The 22,560-nt window shown below is 50.4% G+C and overlaps 2 protein-coding genes and 1 long non-coding RNA gene across 8 annotated transcripts in view; 2 read left to right on the top strand and 1 right to left on the bottom strand.

The window, feature by feature from the left end:
* LOC118383809 (catenin delta-1-like) overlaps positions 1–22,560 on the top strand; it is a 67,143-nt gene that overhangs the window by 16,036 nt on the left and 28,547 nt on the right. For 5 of the 6 annotated variants that reach the window (XM_052501040.1, XM_052501043.1, XM_052501039.1 and 2 more), the window contains exons 2-9: positions 243–385; positions 6,463–6,534; positions 6,692–6,817; positions 7,307–7,596; positions 7,716–7,800; positions 8,062–8,252; positions 11,177–11,287; positions 12,359–12,497. In XM_052501040.1, the coding sequence (XP_052357000.1) occupies positions 248–385; positions 6,463–6,534; positions 6,692–6,817; positions 7,307–7,596; positions 7,716–7,800; positions 8,062–8,252; positions 11,177–11,287; positions 12,359–12,497 (1,152 nt within the window). In that variant the 5' untranslated portion in view covers positions 243–247. The remainder of the gene's footprint in view (positions 1–242; positions 386–6,462; positions 6,535–6,691; positions 6,818–7,306; positions 7,597–7,715; positions 7,801–8,061; positions 8,253–11,176; positions 11,288–12,358; positions 12,498–22,560) is intronic. The other variant, XM_052501044.1, reaches the window with a different exon arrangement.
* LOC127917921 (uncharacterized) lies at positions 8,266–11,113 on the bottom strand. The gene is made up of 3 exons (XR_008098027.1): positions 10,858–11,113; positions 9,498–10,361; positions 8,266–9,425 (listed from the first exon to the last, which is right to left on the bottom strand). It is a non-coding gene; the product is annotated as an uncharacterized LOC127917921 (long non-coding RNA).
* LOC127917918 (uncharacterized) lies at positions 15,208–18,911 on the top strand. Its single transcript, XM_052501045.1, has 2 exons — positions 15,208–18,248; positions 18,351–18,911. The coding sequence occupies exons 1-2, from the start codon at positions 17,688–17,690 to the stop codon at positions 18,546–18,548; spliced, it is 759 nt and encodes a 252-aa protein (XP_052357005.1). The 5' UTR covers positions 15,208–17,687; the 3' UTR covers positions 18,549–18,911.

Here is a 22,560-nt window from a genome sequence, read left to right as displayed (position 1 = left end):
GTGGTGCTAGGTGGTTGAACCCTGTCCTCTCTACTCAGTGTGGTGCTAGGTGGTTGAACCCTGTCCTCTCTACTCAGTGTGGTGCTATGTGGTTGAACCCTGTCCTGTCCTCTCTACTCAGTGTGGTGCTAGGTGGTTTAACCCTGTCCTGTCCTCTACTCAGTGTGGGGCTAGGTGGTTTAACCCTGTCCTCTACTCTGTGGTGCTATGTGGTTGAACCCTGTCCTGTCCTCTCTACTCAGTGTGAATGGAGCAGTGTGAGAGTGCAGCCTCTCTCCTGGCCTCTGTGAGGGAGCAGGAGCGTCAGTTTGAGCGTCTGACTCGCGCTCTGGAGGAGGAGAGAAGGTGCGGAGGCACCCTCCCACGCCCTCCCCCCAATCTACAGGTAAAGACCTCGCCCCCATGGGATCATCCATCACCCCCATAGCCATCATGGTATCACCCATTCCATCACTTCGTCCTTGTTTCATCAACGTTCAACCGTCCTTGTAACTGTCCATGCCGTCACCTCCATAGCTGCCGTTAGGGTTGCAACATTCCAATATCTTCCAGGAGGGAATAAGCAGGAAATTGGAGGATTTCCGGAAAACCTGTGGAATTGTGCAATCCTAGCCCCCATGGGATCACCCATTGCCTCACCCAACCGTCGTTCCATCATTGGTCAACCCTTCCTGTAGCCATCATTAGTCAACCCTCCCTGTAGCCATCATTGGTCAACCCTCCCTGTAGCCATCATTGGTTACAACTCTGTGGATGTGCATGTCATGTGAAGGTAGCCTGGTACCCTCCAGGTCATCTCTGTGGATGTGCATGTCATGTGAAGGTAGCCTGGTACCCTCCAGGTCATCTCTGTGGATGTGCATGTCATGTGAAGGTAGCCTGGTACCCTCCAGGTCATCTCTGTGGATGTGCATGTCATGTGAAGGTAGCCTGGTACCCCCCCAGGTCATCTCTGTGGATGTGCATGTCATCTGTGGTCATCTCTGTGGATGTGCATGTCATGTGAAGGTAGCCTGGTACCCCCCCAGGTCATCTCTGTGGATGTGCATGTCATGTGAAGGTAGCCTGGTACCCCCCAGGTCATCTATGTGGATGTGCATGTCATGTGAAGGTAGCCTGGTACCCTCCAGGTCATCTCTGTGGATGTGCATGTCATGTGAAGGTAGCCTGGTACCCTCCAGGTCATCTATGTGCATGTCATGTGAAGGTAGCCTGGTACCCCCAGGTCATCTCTGTGGATGTGCATGTCATGTGAAGGTAGCCTGGTACCCTCCAGGTCATCTATGTGGATGTGCATGTCATGTGAAGGTAGCCTGGTACCCTCCAGGTCATCTATGTGGATGTGCATGTCATGTGAAGGTAGCCTGGTACCCCCCCAGGTCATCTCTGTGGATGTGCATGTCATGTGAAGGTAGCCTGGTTTTTGCAGTTACGCATTGCAGCAGACTTGTGGTACAATTGTTTTTGTGGCCGTTCGGTGTTGATACGTGAAATTCTCATATAGGCTAGAGAGAAATGTCATATTATAAACCTGGCTAGAAGACATTCCTAAGACTCATGTGATAAAACATTATACCGTATTTTCAGCGTTAATGATCCCAGTCCATGGCTGGTCCTGTGGTCAGAATATTACAGATCGTTCAGACAGTAGAATTGCAGTGTTTAGTTTGAGAATACAACACTGACTGACCAGATGTTAGCTAAATGCTAAATGCTAACGTGTGAAAATGAACACAATTGCAAAGACGGGCAAATCCAGCTCAATGTGATACAAGCATTGCAAGTAGCTACTGAATGTAATTTTTGGTGCTTTTCTGCAGGAGGAGCAGCATTTGTACACTGAGCAGAAGGGAGAACAGAGGAGGAAAAATACACTTTATTGTTTACAAATAGTATACTGCTGCCTGCTTGATTCATAACTGGTTGGGTTTTGTCCAATCCCTGGTCTAGGTTACTGTGTACCATGTCCACTTCCTGCTTAGTGTCTGTGACTGTGTCAGGCTTCCCTGTCTGGACGTTGTGACCGCATAGCTTTAGATTACTTGCGAGCGCACACACACACACTGTCTGGTAAGCAAACACACTGATGTGTGTCATTTTCCCACCCTCAGGCATTTTATAAACACAATACAAGGTAAACACGTAGTCTCCTCTCTCAGGGTTGGTCTGGTCAGTCAGTGTTGTATCTCTGGAGAACAGACAGGGTTGGAATGTGCCTGGTCTTCACCCTGTTTACAGAGCTGACGGACACACACACACACACACACACTGAGAACCCCACTGAGACACACACACACACACACACACACACACACACACACACACACACACACACACACACACACACACACACTGAGAACCCCACCGAGACACACACAGCCAACTGACAACCAACTGACAGGTTCTCACACACACACACTGCTCTCTCTCAGGCTCTTCCTGTCTTGCTGGCAGCAGTGTTGCTCTGAACCAGTCTCTCCTCATCCTCCATGTCTCACCCATTCTGTCCTTCATTTGTTTTTTTCATTCGCGTCATCAATTGTTGTTTGTCTACTTTGTACTTACTGTATTTCTGCTTAATGTCTGGGGTTGAATGAATGGGATGTGGTGTTGTCTGGGGTTGAATGAATGGGATGTGGTGTTGTCTGGGGTTGAATGAATGGGATGTGGTGTTGTCTGGGGTTGAATGAATGGGATGTGGTGTTGTCTGGGGTTGAATGAATGGGATGTGGTGTTGTCTGGGGTTGAATGAATGGGATGTTGTCTGGGGTTGAATGAATGGGATGTGGTGTTGTCTGGGGTTGAATGAATGGGATGTGGTGTTGTCTGGGGTTGAATGAATGGGATGTGGTGTTGTCTGGGGTTGAATGAATGGGATGTGGTGTTGTCTGGGGTTGAATGAATGGATGTGGTGTTGTCTGGGGTTGAATGAATGGGATGTGGTGTTGTCTGGGGTTGAATGAATGGGATGTGGTGTTGTCTGGGGTTGAATGAATGGGATGTGGTGTTGTCTGGGGTTGAATGAATGGGATGTGGTGTTGTCTGGGGTTGAATGAATGGGATGTGGTGTTGTCTGGGGTTGAATGAATGGGATGTGGTGTTGTCTGGGGTTGAATGAATGGGATGTGGTGTTGTCTGGGGTTGAATGAATGGGATGTGGTGTTGTCTGGGGTTGAATGAATGGGATGTGGTGTTGTCTGGGGTTGAATGAATGGGATGTGGTGTTGTCTGGGGTTGAATGAATGGGATGTGGTGTTGTCTGGGGTTGAATGAATGGGATGTGGTGTTGTCTGGGGTTGAATGAATGGGATGTGGTGTTGTCTGGGGTTGAATGAATGGGATGTGGTGTTGTCTGGGGTTGAATGAATGGGATGTGGTGTTGTCTGGGGTTGAATGAATGGGATGTGGTGTTGTCTGGGGTTGAATGAATGGGATGTGGTGTTGTCTGGGGTTGAATGAATGGGATGTGGTGTTGTCTGGGGTTGAATGAATGGGATGTGGTGTTGTCTGGGGTTGAATGAATGGGATGTGGTGTTGTCTGGGGTTGAATGAATGGGATGTGGTGTTGTCTGGAATGGGATGTGAATGAATGGGATGTGGTGTTGTCTGGGGTTGAATGAATGGGATGTGGTGTTGTCTGGGGTTGAATGAATGGGATGTGTTGTCTGTTGAATGAATGTGTGGTGTTGTCTGGGGTTGAATGAATGGGATGTGGTGTTGTCTGGGGTTGAATGAATGGGATGTGGTGTTGTCTGGGGTTGAATGAATGGGATGTGGTGTTGTCTGGGGTTGAATGAATGGGATGTGGTGTTGTCTGGGGTTGAATGAATGGGATGTGGTGTTGTCTGGGGTTGAATGAATGAATGGGATGTGGTGTTGTCTGGGGTTGAATGAATGAATGGGATGTGGTGTTGTCTGGGGTTGAATGAATGAATGGGATGTGGTGTTGTCTGGGGTTGAATGAATGGGATGTGGTGTTGTCTGGGGTTGAATGAATGAATGGGATGTGGTGTTGTCTGGGGTTGAATGAATGAATGGGATGTGGTGTTGTCTGGGGTTGAATGAATGAATGGGATGTGGTGTTGTCTGGGGTTGAATGAATGAATGGGATGTGGTGTTGTCTGGGGTTGAATGAATGAATGGGATGTGGTGTTGTCTGGGGTTGAATGAATGAATGGGATGTGGTGTTGTCTGGGGTTGAATGAATGAATGGGATGTGGTGTTGTCTGGGGTTGAATGAATGAATGGGATGTGGTGTTGTCTGGGGTTGAATGAATGAATGGGTTGTGGTGTTCTGCCTGGGGTTGAATGAATGAAGGGGATGTGGCGTTGGCTGGGGTTGAATGAATGGGATGTGGTGTTGTCTGGGGTTGAATGAATGGGATGTGGTGTTGTCTGGGGTTGAATGAATGGGATGTGGTGGTGTCTGGGGTTGAATGAATGGGAATGAATGGTGGTGCCTGGGGTTGAATGAATGGGATGTGGTGGTGGGATGTCTGGGGTTGAATGAATGGGATGTGGTGTTGTCTGGGGTTGAATGAATGGGATGTGGTGTTGCCTGGGGTTGAATGAATGGGATGTGGTGGTGCCTGGGGTTGAATGAATGGGATGTGGTGGTGCCTGGGGTTGAATGAATGGGATGTGGTGGTGCCTGGGGTTGAATGAATGGGATGTGGTGGTGTCTGTTGTGTGGTGGTGCCTGGGGGGATGTGAATGGGATGTGGTGAATGAATGGGATGTGGTGGTCTGGGGTTGAATGAATGGGATGTGGTGGGGTTGACTGAATGGGATGTGGTGGTGCCTGTTGTCTGGGGTTGACTGAATGGGATGTGGTGGTGCTGGGGTTGACTGAATGGGATGTCTGGGGTTGACTGAATGGGATGTGGTGTTGTCTGGGGTTGACTGAATGGGATGTGGTGGTGTTGTCTGGGGTTGACTGAATGGGATGTGGTGGTGTCTGTCTGGGGTTGACTGAATGGGATGTGGTGGTGTCTGTTGTCTGGGGTTGAATGAATGGGATGTGGTGGTGTCTGTTGTCTGGGGTTGACTGAATGGGATGTGGTGGTGGCTGTTGTCTGGGGTTGACTGAATGGGATGTGGTGGTGCCTGTTGTCTGGGGTTGACTGAATGGGATGTGGTGTTGTCTGGGGTTGACTGATGGGATGTGGTGGTGTTGTCTGGGGTTGTCTGTTGTCTGGGGTTGAATGAATGGGATGTGGTGGTGTCTGTTGTCTGGGGTTGAATGAATGGGATGTGGTGGTGCCTGTTGTCTGGGGATGTTGACTGAATGGGATGTGGTGGTGTCTGTTGTCTGGGGTTGAATGAATGGGATGTGGTGGTGGTGTTGTCTGGGGTTGAATGAATGGGATGTGGTGGTGTCTGTTGTCTGAATGAATGGGATGTGGTGGTGTTTGTTGACTGAATGGGATGTGGTGGTGCCTGTTGTCTGGAGTTGACTGAATGGGATGTGGTGGTGCCTGTTGTCTGGGGTTGAATGAATGGGATGTGGTGGTGCCTGTTGACTGGGGTTGAATGAATGGGATGTGGTGGTGCCTGTTGAATGAATGGGATGTGGTGGTGCCTGGGGTTGACTGAATGGGATGTGGTGATGCCTGTTGCCTGGGGTTGACTGAATGGGATGTGGTGGTGCCTGTTGTCTGGGGTTGACTGAATGGGATGTGATGGTGCCTGTTGTCTGGGGTTGACTGAATGGGATGTGGTGGTGCCTGTTGTCTGGGGTTGACTGAATGGGATGTGATGGTGCCTGTTGTCTGGGGTTGACTGAATGGGATGTGGTGGTGCCTGTTGTCTGGGGTTGACTGAATGGGATGTGGTGGTGCCTGTTGTCTGGGGTTGACTGAATGGGATGTGGTGGTGCCTGTTGTCTGGGGTTGACTGAATGGGATGTGGTGGTGCCTGTTGTCTGGGGTTGACTGAATGGGATGTGGTGGTGCCTGTTGTCTGGGGTTGACTGAATGGGATGTGGTGGTGCCTGTTGTCTGGGGTTGACTGAATGGGATGTGGTGGTGCCTGTTGTCTGGGGTTGACTGAATGGGATGTGGTGGTGCCTGTTGTCTGGGGTTGACTGAATGGGATGTGGTGGTGCCTGTTGTCTGGGGTTGACTGAATGGGATGTGGTGGTGCCTGTTGTCTGGGGTTGACTGAATGGGATGTGGTGGTGCCTGTTGTCTGGGGTTGACTGAATGGGATGTGGTGGTGCCTGTTGTCTGGGGTTGACTGAATGGGATGTGGTGGTGCCTGTGCGTGTGAAAGGAGCCTGGGGCTCTGATGTCATGACATTCTCTCTGTGTCCTGCGTTAACCTGCTCCTCTGAATGTTTGGAATAACTCTGCTCCTCCTTGGCCACTGGCCCTGCGGTTGACACACATACACACATACACACACACACACGCTGTCTGTCCTCTTGTGTAAACTACTCCTGTCTTCCCCTTCGCTTTACAGAATGGGCGTGTTTCTTGTGATGCGGACATAGAGAGGCTCACGCTGAACGAGGGATACGTCAACGGGACACATGTAAGCTGTGTGTGTGTGTGTACCGGAATGTATCTGTGTGTGTGACATGTTTGCCTGTGTTAATTAAGTTCGCTAGTGTGCATTTATCTGTGTGTGTGTGTGTGTGTGTGTGTGTGTTGTGTGTTTGGGTGTAACGGTGTCTGTCTCCGTTCTTCAGTACAGGATGGAGCCTGGTCAAGTCGTCCATGAGACGGTTACCGTGGAGGAGGACCCGCACGAGGTGCCCCCCCTCATCTCTGTGGAAACCAGCGAAGATGGCACCACGCGCCACACAGAAACTACGGTACTACCTTTACACACACACACACACACACACACACACACACACACACACACACACACACACACACACAGTTGACACTTGAGGATTGTGAATGACATTAGCTATTTGATTGACTTTTTCTGCCTCCACGCCCCCTACTTTCTCTAACTTACCCTTTTCTCCCCTCCTTTTCCTCTCTAACCTCTCTACCCCTCCCCTGACTCATGTCATCTCCTCTGTGTCTGACACTAACCTCTCTCTCCCCTGACTCATGTCATCTCCTCTGTGTCTGACACTAACCTCTCTCCCCCTGACTCATGTCATCTCCTCTGTGTCTGACACTAACCTCTCTCCCCTGACTCATGTCATCTCCTCTGTGTCTGACACTAACCTCTCTCCCCTGACTCATGTCATCTCCTCCGTGTCTGACACTAACCTCTCTCCCCTGACTCATGTCATCTCCTCCGTGTCTGACACTAACCTAGTTGTATCTGTTTCTCCTCTCCCCAGGTAAAGAAGGTAGTGAAGACTACCATGACTCGTACTGTCATCCCCTCTGTGTCTGACAACCTCTCCCTGGATGGAGGGGGGTCTATGACAGGTGTAGGGGGTTACACCACCCCCATGGAGCGGGTCTACAGACAGCCAGGTCCTCCCATGGACTACCCCACCAACACCGTGCCCCGAAACTACCACTATGGACCCCCGGGAGGGTACGAGGACTACCGCCAGGGCCCTCCCTCCATAGGGGAGACCTACGCCAGCCTGAGCAGGGGAGCACGCATGGACGACCGCTACAGGTAGGACAGGTGGATCTGTTGTCTCTTTATCTATAGACGTAGAGTTGGGAGACAACGGGTATATCCTCTCCTTTCTCCCTCCTCAACTCTCCCCTCTCCTTTCTACTTCTCCCCTCCAGGCCAGCTGATGGGTACCGGACCCTGGACTCAGGATACAGAGCCATCAGCAGGAACCAGCTGGACCCATACGCAGCACAGCCACAGGTGGGTCGTATGGCGTGTGTGTTAAATAAAGTGGGTCGTATTGGCAGTGCGTAGGAGCTGTCTGGACTGCAGAATGTGTGTTAACGTGATGATAATGTATTGGTCAGGTGGGTCGTAAGGCCAGTGTGTTGGAGCTGTCAGGACTGCAGAATGTGTGTTAACGTGATGATAATGTATTGGTCAGGTGGGTCGTATGGGCAGTGTGTTGGAGCTGTCTGGACTGCAGAATGTGTGTTAAAGTGATGATAATGTATTGGTCAGGTGGGTCGTATGGGCAGTGCGTTGGAGCTGTCTGGGATGCCGAGGTTTGTCCCAGAGCCGTACGGTCTGGAGGATGACCAGAGGAGTCTGGGATATGACGAGGCAGACTACGGCATGGGACCGGCCATCCACTACGGAACAGTACCACGCAACCAACAAGCCTTCAACCACGGACCGCCCCGCAGGACAGGGTACATGTCCCAGTGTGTGTGGAGGGAGTGTGTGCAGTAATGTCTGGTCTCCTTCTCTGTGTCCCTGGTTGTTTATTCAGTCAGTGTAGTGTCCACTCCCTACTAACCCCTACCAGTGTAGTGTCCACTCCCTACTAACCCCTACCAGTGTAGTGTCCACTCCCTACTAACCCCTACCAGTGTAGTGTCCTCTCCCTACTAACCCCTACCAGTGTAGTGTCCTCTCCCTACTAACTCCTACCAGTGTAGTGTCCACTCCCTACTAACCCCTACCAGTGTAGTGTCCACTCCCTACTAACCCCTACCAGTGTAGTGTCCACTCCCTACTAACCCCTACCAGTGTAGTGTCCACTCCCTACTAACCCCTACCAGTGTAGTGTCCACTCCCTACTAACTCCTACCAGTGTAGTGTCCTCTCCCTACTAACCCCTACCAGTGTAGTGTCCACTCCCTACTAACCCCTACCAGTGTAGTGTCCACTCCCTACTAACCCCTACCAGTGTAGTGTCCTCTCCCTACTAACCCCTACCAGTGTAGTGTCCTCTCCCTACTAACCCCTACCAGTGTAGTGTCCTCTCCCTACTAACCCCTACCAGTGTAGTGTCCTCTCCCTACTAACCCCTACCAGTGTAGTGTCCTCTCCCTACTAACCCCTACCAGTGTAGTGTCCACTCCCTACTAACCCCTACCAGTGTAGTGTCCTCTCCCTACTAACCCCTACCAGTGTAGTGTCCACTCCCTACTAACCCCTACCAGTGTAGTGTCCACTCCCTACTAACCCCTACCAGTGTAGTGTCCTCTCCCTACTAACCCCTACCAGTGTAGTGTCCTCTCCCTACTAACCCCTACCAGTGTAGTGTCCACTCCCTACTAACCCCTACCTACCAGTGTAGTGTCCACTCCCTACTAACCCCTACCAGTGTAGTGTCCTCTCCCTACTAACCCCTACCAGTGTAGTGTCCACTCCCTACTAACCCCTACCAGTGTAGTGTCCGCTCTCTACTAACCCCTACCAGTGTAGTGTCCTCTCCCTACTAACCCCTACCAGTGTAGTGTCCTCTCCCTACTAACCCCTACCAGTGTAGTGTCCGCTCCCTACTAACCCCTACCAGTGTAGTGTCCGCTCCCTACTAACCCCTACCAGTGTAGTGTCCTCTCCCTACTAACCCCTACCTACCAGTGTAGTGTCCTCTCCCTACTAACCCCTACCTACCAGTGTAGTGTCCTCTCCCTACTAACCCCTACCAGTGTAGTGTCCACTCCCTACTAACCCCTACCAGTGTAGTGTCCGCTCCCTACTAACCCCTACCAGTGTAGTGTCCGCTCCCTACTAACCCCTACCAGTGTAGTGTCCTCTCCCTACTAACCCCTACCAGTGTAGTGTCCTCTCCCTACTAACCCCTACCAGTGTAGTGTCCTCCCCCTACTAACCCCTACCAGTGTAGTGTCCACTCCCTACTAACCCCTACCAGTGTAGTGTCCACTCCCTACTAACCCCTACCAGTGTAGTGTCCTCCCCCTACTAACCCCTACCAGTGTAGTGTCCTCCCCCTACTAACCCCTACCAGTGTAGTGTCCTCCCCCTACTAACCCCTACCAGTGTAGTGTCCACTCCCTACTAACCCTTACCAGTGTAGTGTCCTCTCCCTACTAACCCCTACCAGTGTAGTGTCCTCTCCCTACTAACCCCTACCAGTGTAGTGTCCACTCCCTACTAACCCCTACCAGTGTAGTGTCCACTCCCTACTAACCCCTACCAGTGTAGTGTCCTCCCCCTACTAACCCCTACCAGTGTAGTGTCCTCCCCCTACTAACCCCTACCAGTGTAGTGTCCTCCCCCTACTAACCCCTACCAGTGTAGTGTCCACTCCCTACTAACCCCTACCAGTGTAGTGTCCACTCCCTACTAACTCCTACCAGTGTAGTGTCCTCCCCCTACTAACCCCTACCAGTGTAGTGTCCACTCCCTACTAACCCCTACCAGTGTAGTGTCCACTCCCTACTAACCCCTACCTACCAGTGTAGTGTCCTCTCCCTACTAACCCCTACCAGTGTAGTGTCCACTCCCTACTAACCCCTACCAGTGTAGTGTCCACTCCCTACTAACCCCTACCAGTGTAGTGTCCGCTCTCTACTAACCCCTACCAGTGTAGTGTCCTCTCCCTACTAACCCCTACCAGTGTAGTGTCCGCTCCCTACTAACCCCTACCTACCAGTGTAGTGTCCGCTCCCTACTAACCCCTACCTACCAGTGTAGTGTCCTCTCCCTACTAACCCCTACCAGTGTAGTGTCCACTCCCTACTAACCCCTACCAGTGTAGTGTCCACTCCCTACTAACCCCTACCAGTGTAGTGTCCTCCCCCTACTAACCCCTACCAGTGTAGTGTCCTCCCCCTACTAACCCCTACCAGTGTAGTGTCCTCCCCCTACTAACCCCTACCAGTGTAGTGTCCACTCCCTACTAACCCCTACCAGTGTAGTGTCCACTCCCTACTAACTCCTACCAGTGTAGTGTCCTCCCCCTACTAACCCCTACCAGTGTAGTGTCCACTCCCTACTAACCCCTACCTACCAGTGTAGTGTCCACTCCCTACTAACCCCTACCTACCAGTGTAGTGTCCACTCCCTACTAACCCCTACCAGTGTAGTGTCCTCTCCCTACTAACCCCTACCAGTGTAGTGTCCACTCCCTACTAACCCCTACCAGTGTAGTGTCCGCTCTCTACTAACCCCTACCAGTGTAGTGTCCTCTCCCTACTAACCCCTACCAGTGTAGTGTCCTCTCCCTACTAACCCCTACCAGTGTAGTGTCCGCTCCCTACTAACCCCTACCTACCAGTGTAGTGTCCGCTCCCTACTAACCCCTACCTACCAGTGTAGTGTCCGCTCCCTACTAACCCCTTAACTCTTCTCTCCCTCCCAGGAGCTATGAAGGGACTCTGGACGGAGACATGAGTGGAGCAGGGGACATGTACTACTGGGGAGGTGCACCCCTGGCCCAGGGAGAGAGGGGTAGCATGGCCTCCTTGGACAGGTGAGACTCCTTGGTGTCGTATTGTAGATTATATCAGGGGTATTCACATCCAAGCCTGCAGGTCCGGACCAGGGCTTAAAATGAACACCCACCTGCCAACGTGGGTACATTTTGTCATTGGTGGGTCAGATGTCTGTTTCACCAGCCATGTTGGTGGGGGCCAGGGCTCCTCAGTGCCAGCATTTCACTCACATTTGTGAATAAAAATAGTCAAGTATGATTAAATGCTGCAGTGGCTATTTTCAAAGTATTTCTGCAGTTTTTGTTTCACAGCTGGTAAATGAATCACACAAAGTCAAAGAACTAGGAATCTTATAGCTTATCCCACCTCACACAGTGTCAGGAGATGAGGGAAAAATGTATTTTTAGAAGCTTTGTGCACAGGCATAAAAGTTGGTCTAATTTACTTGAAGATGAAGTCTACTGAAGTAGGACTTTGTCCTTGTGTTTCCTGGCTATTTATATTGGTTTTGTTCACATGTTAGGTTGTTTTTCAATGTTTGAGTTTCACCTGTTAGAGAAGAGAAGAGAACCCTGCTGCTTGTCAGACTCTTTCTCACAGGACAAACATTACCGTTACCACAGTAACCTCCCGTCCTTAAAGGGGCAAGGGATCATATTTGTTAAGTGTCAGGTCACAAAAAAATGAAATGAAATGATACAATATACCACATTACTTCTTAACAGTAATACATGTTATTGTTTTAGAAACATTACAAAGCATGCGCATCTGTATTTTTGTTTTGTTTGTGTAATTTTAGGGGAGGAAATATTTTGGATGGTAAAAAAAACTGAGTGGCTGGTAGATCTTTAAATCTCCCTGCTACAGTGGCTGGTGGACCAAAAAGTGAATTTTAGGACTGGTCCGGACCACTGCTGTTTTTCTGTTCTACCTGATAATGAATTGTACCCACCTGGGGTCCCAGGTCTAAGTCAGTCCCTGATTAGAAGGGAGGAATGATATTCAACAGTGGAACTGGATTCAAGGTCCAGATGTGGAATTTGCCTGCACTACTGTATGTCGCTTTGGATGAAAGTGATGTGTATATATTCTCTTACCTGATTGGCCAGCACCCTGAGGAAAGGCCCTGCCACTTCCTGGAGACAGCCTGAGCTGCCGGAGGTCATCGCCATGCTCAACTACAGACTGGACCCCGTCAAGAGCAACGCTGCCGCATACCTGCAGCACCTCACCTTTAAGAACGACAAGGTAATATATATATATATATATACACCTGCAGCACCTCACCTTTAAGAACGACAAGGTAATATATATATACATACACCTGCAGCACCTCACCTTTAAGAACGACAAGGTAATATATATACATACATGCACCTGCAGCACCTCACCTTTAAGAACGACAAGGTAATATATATATATATACACCTGCAGCACCTCACCTTTAAGAACGACAAGGTAATATATATATACATGCACCTGACCTTTAAGAACGACAAGGTATTATATATATATATACACATCTGCAGCACCTCACCTTTAAGAACGACAAGGTAATATATATACATGCACCTGCAGCACCTCACCTTTAAGAACGACAAGGTAATATATATATACATACACCTGCAGCACCTCACCTTTAAGAACGACAAGGTAATATATATACATACATGCACCTGCAGCACCTCACCTTTAAGAACGACAAGGTAATATATATATATATACACCTGCAGCACCTCACCTTTAAGAACGACAAGGTAATATATATATACATACACCTGCAGCACCTGACCTTTAAGAACGACAAGGTATTATATATATATATACACATCTGCAGCACCTCACCTTTAAGAACGACAAGGTAATATATATACATGCACCTGCAGCACCTCACCTTTAGGAACGACAAGGTAATATATATACACATGCATCACCTCACCTTTAGGAACGACAAGGTAATATATATATATATACACCTGCATCACCTTACCTTTAAGAACGACAAGGTAATATATATACACATGCATCACCTCACCTTTAGGAACGACAAGGTAATATATATACACATGCATCACCTCACCTTTAGGAACGACAAGGTAATATATATACACCTGCAGCACCTCACCTTTAAGAACGACAAGGTAATATATATACACATGCATCACCTCACCTTTAGGAACGACAAGGTAATATATATACACCTGCAGCACCTCACCTTTAAGAACGACAAGGTAATATATATATATACACCTGCATCACCTCACCTTTAGGAACGACAAGGTAATATTTATACACCTGCAGCACCTCACCTTTAAGAACAAGGTAATATTTATATACACCTGCAGCACCTCACCTTTAAGAACAAGGTAATATATATATACACCTGCTGCACCTCACCTTTAAGAACAAAATAATATATATTCACCTGCAGCACCTCACCTTTAAGAACGACAAGGTAATGGGCGCGTTCCTCTGCCCAGGTGTTGCTGACGCCTGACAGATCTTACAACAACTGGATCGGTTTACCACATAATATGTTATAGCAATCTGTCAGTCGATGACGTGGCACGTAACCATTGGTTGATGCAACGTCTGAGCAGGGGAATGCAACCAATGTATGTATATATGTATGTATATATGTATGTATATATGTATGTATATATGTATGTATACATATGTGTATATATATATGTACATATACGTATATACATACATATATACATATATACATACATATATACATACATATACATATACATATACATATATATATGTATATGTATATATATATATATATGCGGCGTGCACGTGTTTGAACATGTACACACACACGTGCACATCCCATGTAGTCTTTGCACATATTATGGTTGTGACCTTTAGCCTTTCCAAGTCAGATTCCATTCGTAGAGGCTTGGGAGGATAAATAATGAATCAGTTGCCACGTTAAATAATATCTCTTATAATTCCATGTCACAGAGAATGTGTGTAGGCTATATTCAAACACGTTTTCCCCGTGTGACAACGTCCCTGGGGACAGCACATGCAGATGTGACCCTCAAATGACCCTCTCACAAACCAAGGACCCTGACACCCATGACGGTTACACAGAGTAAACAACATCTGAGAAGTGCTAAACCAGAGAAGGGGATGGAGGGGGTGAGAGGTGATACGGGTCAGAGGCATCTCTGGTCTCTTAGCAGCAACTAAAAGGAGACACGTTAAAGACCATATGAACGCACGGCACCAGAGTACAGACTGGCCGTCTCTCTGGGGCTGATTCATATGAACGCACGGCACCAGAGTACAGACTGGCCGTCTCTCTGGGGCTGATTCATATGAACGCACGGCACCAGAGTACAGACTGGCCGTCTCTCTGGGGCTGATTCATATGAACGCACGGCACCAGAGTACAGACTGGCCGTCTCTCTGGGGCTGATTCATATGAACGCACGGCACCAGAGTACAGACTGGCCGTCTCTCTGGGGCTGATTCATATGAACGCACGGCACCAGAGTACAGACTGGCCGTCTCTCTGGGGCTGATCCATATGAACGCACGGCACCAGAGTACAGACTGGCCGTCTCTCTGGGGCTGATTCATATGAACGCACGGCACCAGACTGGCCGTCTCTCTGGGGCTGATCCATATGAACGCACGGCACCAGAGTACAGACTGGCCGTCTCTCTGGGGCTGATTCATATGAACGCACGGCACCAGAGTACAGACTGGCCGTCTCTCTGGGGCTGATCCATATGAACGCACGGCACCAGAGTACAGACTGGCCGTCTCTCTGGGGCTGATTCATATGAACGTACGGCACCAGGGTACAGACTGGCCGTCTCTCTGGGGCTGATTCATATGAACGTACGGCACCAGAGTACAGACTGGCCGTCTCTCTGGGGCTGATTCATATGAACGCACGGCACCAGAGTACACACTGGCCGTCTCTCTGGGGCTGATTCATATGAACGCACGGCACCAGAGTACACACTGGCCGTCTCTCTGGGGCTGATTCATATGAACGCACGTCACCAGAGTACAGACTGACCGTCTCTCTGGGGCTGATTCATATGAACGCACGGCACCAGAGTACACACTGGCCGTCTCTCTGGGGCTGATTCATATGAACGCACGTCACCAGAGTACAGACTGGCCGTCTCTCTGGGGCTGATCCATGTGAACGCACGGCACCAGAGTACAGACTGGCCGTCTCTCTGGGGCTGATTCATATGAACGCACGTCACCAGAGTACAGACTGGCCGTCTCTCTGGGGCTGATCCATGTGAACGCACGGCACCAGAGTACAGACTGGCCGTCTCTCTGGGGCTGATCCATATGAACGCACGTCACCAGAGTACAGACTGGCCGTCTCTCTGGGGCTGATCCATATGAACGCACGTCACCAGAGTACAGACTGGCCGTCTCTCTGGGGCTGATCCATGTGAACGCACGGCACCAGAGTACAGACTGGCCGTCTCTCTGGGGCTGATCCATATGAACGCACGTCACCAGAGTACAGACTGACCGTCTCTCTGGGGCTGATCCATGTGAACGCACGGCACCAGAGTACAGACTGGCCGTCTCTCTGGGGCTGATTCATATGAACGCACGTCACCAGAGTACAGACTGGCCGTCTCTCTGGGGCTGATCCATGTGAACGCACGGCACCAGAGTACAGACTGGCCGTCTCTCTGGGGCTGATTCATATGAACGCACGGCACCAGAGTACAGACTGGCCGTCTCTCTGGGGCTGATTCATATGAACGTACAGACTGACCGTCTCTCTGGGGCTGATTCATATGAACGCACGGCACCAGAGTACAGACTGGCCGTCTCTCTGGGGCTGATTCATATGAACGCACGTCACCAGAGTACAGACTGGCCGTCTCTCTGGGGCTGATCCATATGAACGCACGGCACCAGAGTACAGACTGGCCGTCTCTCTGGGGCTGATCCATATGAACGCACGGCACCAGAGTACAGACTGACCGTCTCTCTGGGGCTGATCCATGTGAACGCACGGCACCAGAGTACAGACTGGCCGTCTCTCTGGGGCTGATTCATATGAACGCACGTCACCAGAGTACAGACTGACCGTCTCTCTGGGGCTGATCCATGTGAACGCACGGCACCAGAGTACAGACTGGCCGTCTCTCTGGGGCTGATTCATATGAACGCACGTCACCAGAGTACAGACTGGCCGTCTCTCTGGGGCTGATCCATGTGAACGCACGGCACCAGAGTACAGACTGGCCGTCTCCCTGGGGCTGATCCATATGAACGCACGTCACCAGAGTACAGACTGACCGTCTCTCTGGGGCTGATCCATGTGAACGCACGGCACCAGAGTACAGACTGGCCGTCTCTCTGGGGCTGATTCATATGAACGCACGTCACCAGAGTACAGACTGGCCGTCTCTCTGGGGCTGATTCATATGAACGTACGGCACCAGAGTACAGACTGGCCGTCTCTCTGGGGCTGATCCATATGAACGCACGTCACCAGAGTACAGACTGGCCGTCTCTCTGTGGCTGATTCATATGAACGTACGGCACCAGAGTACAGACTGGCCGTCTCTCTGTGGCTGATTCATATGAACGCACGTCACCAGAGTACAGACTGGCCGTCTCTCTGTGGCTGATTCATATGAACGCACGGCACCAGAGTACAGACTGGCCGTCTCTCTGGGGCTGATTCATATGAACGCACGGCACCAGAGTACAGACTGTCCGTCTCTCTGGGGCTGATCCATATGAACGCACGTCACCAGAGTACAGACTGGCCGTCTCTCTGGGGCTGATCCATATGAACGCACGTCACCAGAGTACAGACTGGCCGTCTCTCTGGGGCTGATTCATATGAACGCACGGCACCAGAGTACAGACTGGCCGTCTCTCTGTGGCTGATTCATATGAACGCATGGCACCAGAGTACAGACTGGCCGTCTCTCTGTGGCTGATTCATATGAACGTACGGCACCAGAGTACAGACTGGCCGTCTCTCTGTGGCTGATTCATATGAACGCACGGCACCAGAGTACAGACTGGTCGTCTCTCTGTGGCTGATTCATATGAACGCACGGCACCAGAGTACAGACTGTCCGTCTCTCTGGGGCTGATTCATGTGAACGCACGGCACCAGAGTACAGACTGGCCGTCTCTCTGGGGCTGATCCATATGAACGCACGGCACCAGAGTACAGACTGGCCGTCTCTCTGGGGCTGATTCATGTGAACGTACGGCACCAGAGTACAGACTGGCCGTCTCTCTGGGGCTGATCCATGTGGGCCTTGGTTAAGTCTTTTCCACTGGTTTGAGCTGTTCAACGTTCCATACAAATATAAGTCTCAAGGTTTAGGGAAGCACTCGCCATGATCACGCATCAAAGTTTTGCACTTGGGCCACACAGAGAAGGTCTGAAATGTCGGCGTCACTCGGATGTCTGGCCTCTTAAATCCAGGGGTCCATCCTGAGAGCGGCATCACTCAGGTGTCTGGCCTCTTAAATCCAGGGGTCCATCCTGAGAGCGGCATCACTCAGGTGTCTGGCCTCTTAAATCCAGGGGTCCATCCTGAGAGCGGCATCACTCGGATGTCTGGCCATTTAAATCCAGGGGTCCATCCTGAGAGCGGCATCACTCGGATATCTGGCCTCTTAAATCCAGGGGTCCATCCTGAGAGCGGCATCACTCAGGTGTCTGGCCTCTTAAATCCAGGGGTCCATCCTGAGAGCGGCATCACTCGGATATCTGGCCTCTTAAATCCAGGGGTCCACCCTGAGAGCGGCATCACTCAGGTGTCTGGCCTCTTAAATCCAGGGGTCCATCCTGAGAGCGGCATCACTCAGGTGTCTGGCCTCTTAAATCCAGGGGTCCATCCTGAGAGCGGCATCACTCGGATATCTGGCCTCTTAAATCCAGGGGTCCACCCTGAGAGCGGCATCACTCAGGTGTCTGGCCTCTTAAATCCAGGGGTCCATCCTGAGAGCGGCATCACTCAGGTGTCTGGCCTCTTAAATCCAGGGGTCCATCCTGAGAGCGGCATCACTCGGATATCTGGCCTCTTAAATCCAGGGGTCCACCCTGAGAGCGGCATCACTCAGGTGTCTGGCCTCTTAAATCCAGGGGTCCATCCTGAGAGCGGCATCACTCAGGTGTCTGGCCTCTTAAATCCAGGGGTCCATCCTGAGAGCGGCATCACTCACTGTCAAAGTGTTGATGTAGTGGATGCCTCTCTGAATGTCGTCGTAGGACGGCACCTGTTTGCTGGCGATACAACCATCACACCTCTTCTTCCTTGACACCTTCTAGAACGTTATCACTGCAGTCAGCTTGTCTGCAGAAATTCTGAAACCACAAAGTCAATTATTGAAAAGCACTTTGTCTCTCTTGGCTAAATACCAGGAAGTTTGGAAAGACCGGCTGAGTGGGCGTGGAGCTTATATTCATGAGCTGGCCTTGACTGACAGCTCTTTGAAAAGCCTTTGTCAAGCAACTTGGATGCAGCGTTGCAGTAAAATCACCTCAAGCAAATGTGGTGAAACACAAAGAACCTCAAACAATATTGCTTCAATTATATGTTTCTATATATATTTTATATACATCTCCCGTTTAGAATGTATTTTGATGTAGTTCACAGCAGCACTGACAGATGTTTTGAAAGAGACCCCCCACCCCTCCCTTTGTTCCATGCTGACTGAAGACCTATCTAGCCAGTAACTAGTTGTTTTGAAAGAGACCCCCCACCCCTCCCTTTGTTCCATGCTGACTGAAGACCCATCTAGCCAGTAACTAGATGTTTTGAAAGAGACTCCCCCCACCCCTCCCTTTGTTCCATGCTGACTGAAGACCCATCTAGCCAGTAACTAGATGTTTTGAAAGACTCCCCCCACCCCTCCCTTTGTTCCATGCTGACTGAAGACCCATCTAGCCAGTAACTAGATGTTTTGAAAGAGACCCCCCACCTCTCCCTTTGTTCCATGCTGACTGAAGACCCATCTAGCCAGTAACTAGATGTTTTGAAAGACCCCCCCCCTCCCTTTGTTCCATGCTGACTGAAGACCCATCTAGCCAGTAACTAGATGTTTTGAAAGAGACCCCCCCCCCCCACACCCCTCCCTTTGTTCCATGCTGACTGAAGACCCATCTAGCCAGTAACTAGATGTTTTGAAAGAGACTCCCCCACCCTCCCTTTGTTCCATGCTGACTGAAGACCCAGACAGGGAACAAAACTAGCCAGTAACTAGATGTTTTGAAAAAACCCCCCATTCAGACATGGAACAAAACCCTTTGTTTCCATGCTGACTGAACACCATTCAGACATGGAACAAAACCAGGAACACGGTAGCATTCAGACATGGAACAAAACCAGGAACACGAGTAGCATTCAGACATGGAACAAACCCAGGAACACGAGTTTCAGACATGGAACAAACCCAGGAACACGGTAGCATTCTGACATGGAACAACCCATCTAGCATTCAGTAACAAGATGTTTTCAGAATGGAACAAACCCCCACGAGTAGCATTCCAGACCTTTGTTCCATTCAGACATGCAGGAACACGAGTAGCATTCAGACATGGAACAAAACCAGGAACACGAGTAGCATTCAGACATGGAACAAAACCAGGAACACGAGTAGCATTCAGACATGGAACAAACCCAGGAACACGAGTAGCATTCAGACATGGAACAAACCCAGGAACACGAGTAGCATTCAGACATGGAACAAACCCAGGAACACGAGTAGCATTCAGACATGGAACATATAAACAGAAACAATAAGGGCTGGGGAAGGAACACAAGGGAGTGACCCATAGGGGAGGTCATCAGGAAGGTCATGGAGTCCAGGTGAGTCTCATGAAGCGCAGGTGTGCGTAATGATGACTACACTGGTGACAACGAGCGCCAGAGAGGAGGAGCGTGAGTAGACGGGACATTACCCCAATCATGTGATGAATAAACATTTATTTGATTTGACACGGAAATACATTTCCACTTCTCTCTCATGGTCAGTCAGTCACTCAACTACAAACACTACTAGTGACATAGCAATCTGGGTTGCATGGGCAGAACATCCCCCACTTCACTCACTCGTGTGTATTAAAGCCAAGTGTGTGTGTGTACACAAGGTAATATATACACCTATAGCACCTCACCTTTAAGGACGACAAGGTCATATCTTTATCTATACACACTTTATATATATATATATATATATATATATTATATACACAAACAGAACCGGCAGCACCTCACCTTCACACCCACAGCCTTAAAGCCCCTTGCATATCTATCTCAATTACCTCGTACCCCTGCACATCGACTCCATACTGGTACCCCGTTTATATAGCCATGTTATCATTACTCATTATGTATTTATATACTTTTGTTATTAAGTGTTACTTTTCTATCAGTTTTTTTTATTTTCTCTCTGCATTGTTGGGAAGGGCCCGTAAGTAAGCATTTCACTGTTAGTCTACACTTGTTGTTTATGAAGCATGTGAGGAGTAAAATTTGATTTGATCCCCCACGCCCCTTTATCTAGCCATAAACACAGCCATGCTGCAGGCTACCTAGCTACTGTCTTTCATGTCAGAATGAGAGCAACACACAACCACCAACACCTCCTCCCTCATTCCCTCTCCTCTCCCCTTTCCCTCCCCTCCCTCCCTCTCCTCTCTCCCTCTTCCCTCTCCTCGTTCCCTCTCTCTTCCCTCTCCTCGTTCCCTCTCTCTTCCCTCTCTCTTCCCTCTCCTCGTTCCCTCTCTCTTCCCTCTCCTCGTTCCCTCTCTCTTCCCTCTCCTCGTTCCCTCTCTCTTCCCTCTCCTCGTTCCCTCTCTCTTCCCTCTCTCGTTCCCTCTCTCTTCCCTCTCCTCGTTCCCTCTCTCTTCCCTCTCCTCGTTCCTCTCTCTTCCCTCTCTCGTTCCCTCTCTCTTCCCTCTCTCGTTCCCTCTCTCTTCCCTCTCCTCGTTCCCTCTCTCTTCCCTCTCCTCGTTCCCTCTCTCTTCCCTCTCCCTCGTTCCTCTCTCTTCCCTCTCCTCGTTCCCTCTCTCTTCCCTCTCCTCGTTCCCTCTCTTCCCTCGTTCCTCTCTCTTCCCTCTCCTCGTTCCCTCTCTCTTCCCTCTCCTCGTTCCTCTCTCTTCCCTCTCCTCGTTCCCTCTCTCTTCCCTCTCCTCGTTCCTCTCTCTTCCCTCTCCTCGTTCCCTCTCTCTTCCCTCTCCTCGTTCCTCTCTCTTCCCTCTCCTCGTTCCCTCTCTCTTCCCTCTCCTCGTTCCCTCTCTCTTCCCTCTCCTCGTTCCTCTCTCTTCCCTCTCCTCGTTCCCTCTCTCTTCCCTCTCCTCGTTCCTCTCTCTTCCCTCTCCCCCTCTCTCGTTCCCTCTCTCTTCCCTCTCTCTTCCCTCTCTCTTCCCTCTCCTCTTCCCTCTCCTCGTTCCTCTCTCTTCCCTCTCCTCGTTCCTCTCTCTTCCCTCTCCTCGTTCCCTCTCTCTTCCCTCTCCTCGTTCCCTCTCTCTTCCCTCTCCTCGTTCCTCTCTCTTCCCTCTCCTCGTTCCTCTCTCTTCCCTCTCCTCGTTCCCTCTCTCTTCCCTCTCCTCGTTCCCTCTCTCTTCCCTCTCCTCGTTCCCTCTCTCTTCCCTCTCCTCGTTCCCTCTCTCTTCCCTCTCCTCGTTCCCTCTCTCTTCCCTCTCCTCGTTCCCTCTCTCTTCCCTCTCCTCGTTCCCTCTCTCTTCCCTCTCCTCGTTCCCTCTCCTCGTTCCCTCTCTCTTCCCTCTCCTCGTTCCCTCTCTCTTCCCTCTCCTCGTTCCCTCTCTCTTCCCTCTCCTCGTTCCCTCTCTCTTCCCTCTCCTCGTTCCCTCTCTCTTCCCTCTCCTCGTTCCCTCTCTCTTCCCTCTCCTCGTTCCCTCTCTCTTCCCTCTCCTCGTTCCCTCTCTCTTCCCTCTCCTCGTTCCCTCTCTCTTCCCTCTCCTCGTTCCCTCTCTCTTCCCTCTCCTCGTTCCCTCTCTCTTCCCTCTCCTCGTTCCCTCTCTCTTCCCTCTCCTCGTTCCCTCTCTCTTCCCTCTCCTCGTTCCCTCTCTCTTCCCTCTCCTCGTTCCCTCTCTCTTCCCTCTCCTCGTTCCCTCTCTCTTCCCTCTCCTCGTTCCCTCTCTCTTCCCTCTCCTCGTTCCCTCTCCTCGTTCCCTCTCTCTTCCCTCTCCTCGTTCCCTCTCTCTTCCCTCTCCTCGTTCCCTCTCTCTTCCCTCTCCTCGTTCCTCTCTCTTCCCTCTCCTCGTTCCCTCTCTCTTCCCTCTCCTCGTTCCCTCTCTCTTCCCTCT

This window comes from Oncorhynchus keta, unplaced genomic scaffold (genome assembly GCF_023373465.1).
Source record: "Oncorhynchus keta strain PuntledgeMale-10-30-2019 unplaced genomic scaffold, Oket_V2 Un_contig_1238_pilon_pilon, whole genome shotgun sequence".
NCBI classification, from domain to species: domain Eukaryota; kingdom Metazoa; phylum Chordata; class Actinopteri; order Salmoniformes; family Salmonidae; genus Oncorhynchus; species Oncorhynchus keta.
This window is presented reverse-complemented; position numbering and strand designations above follow the sequence as displayed.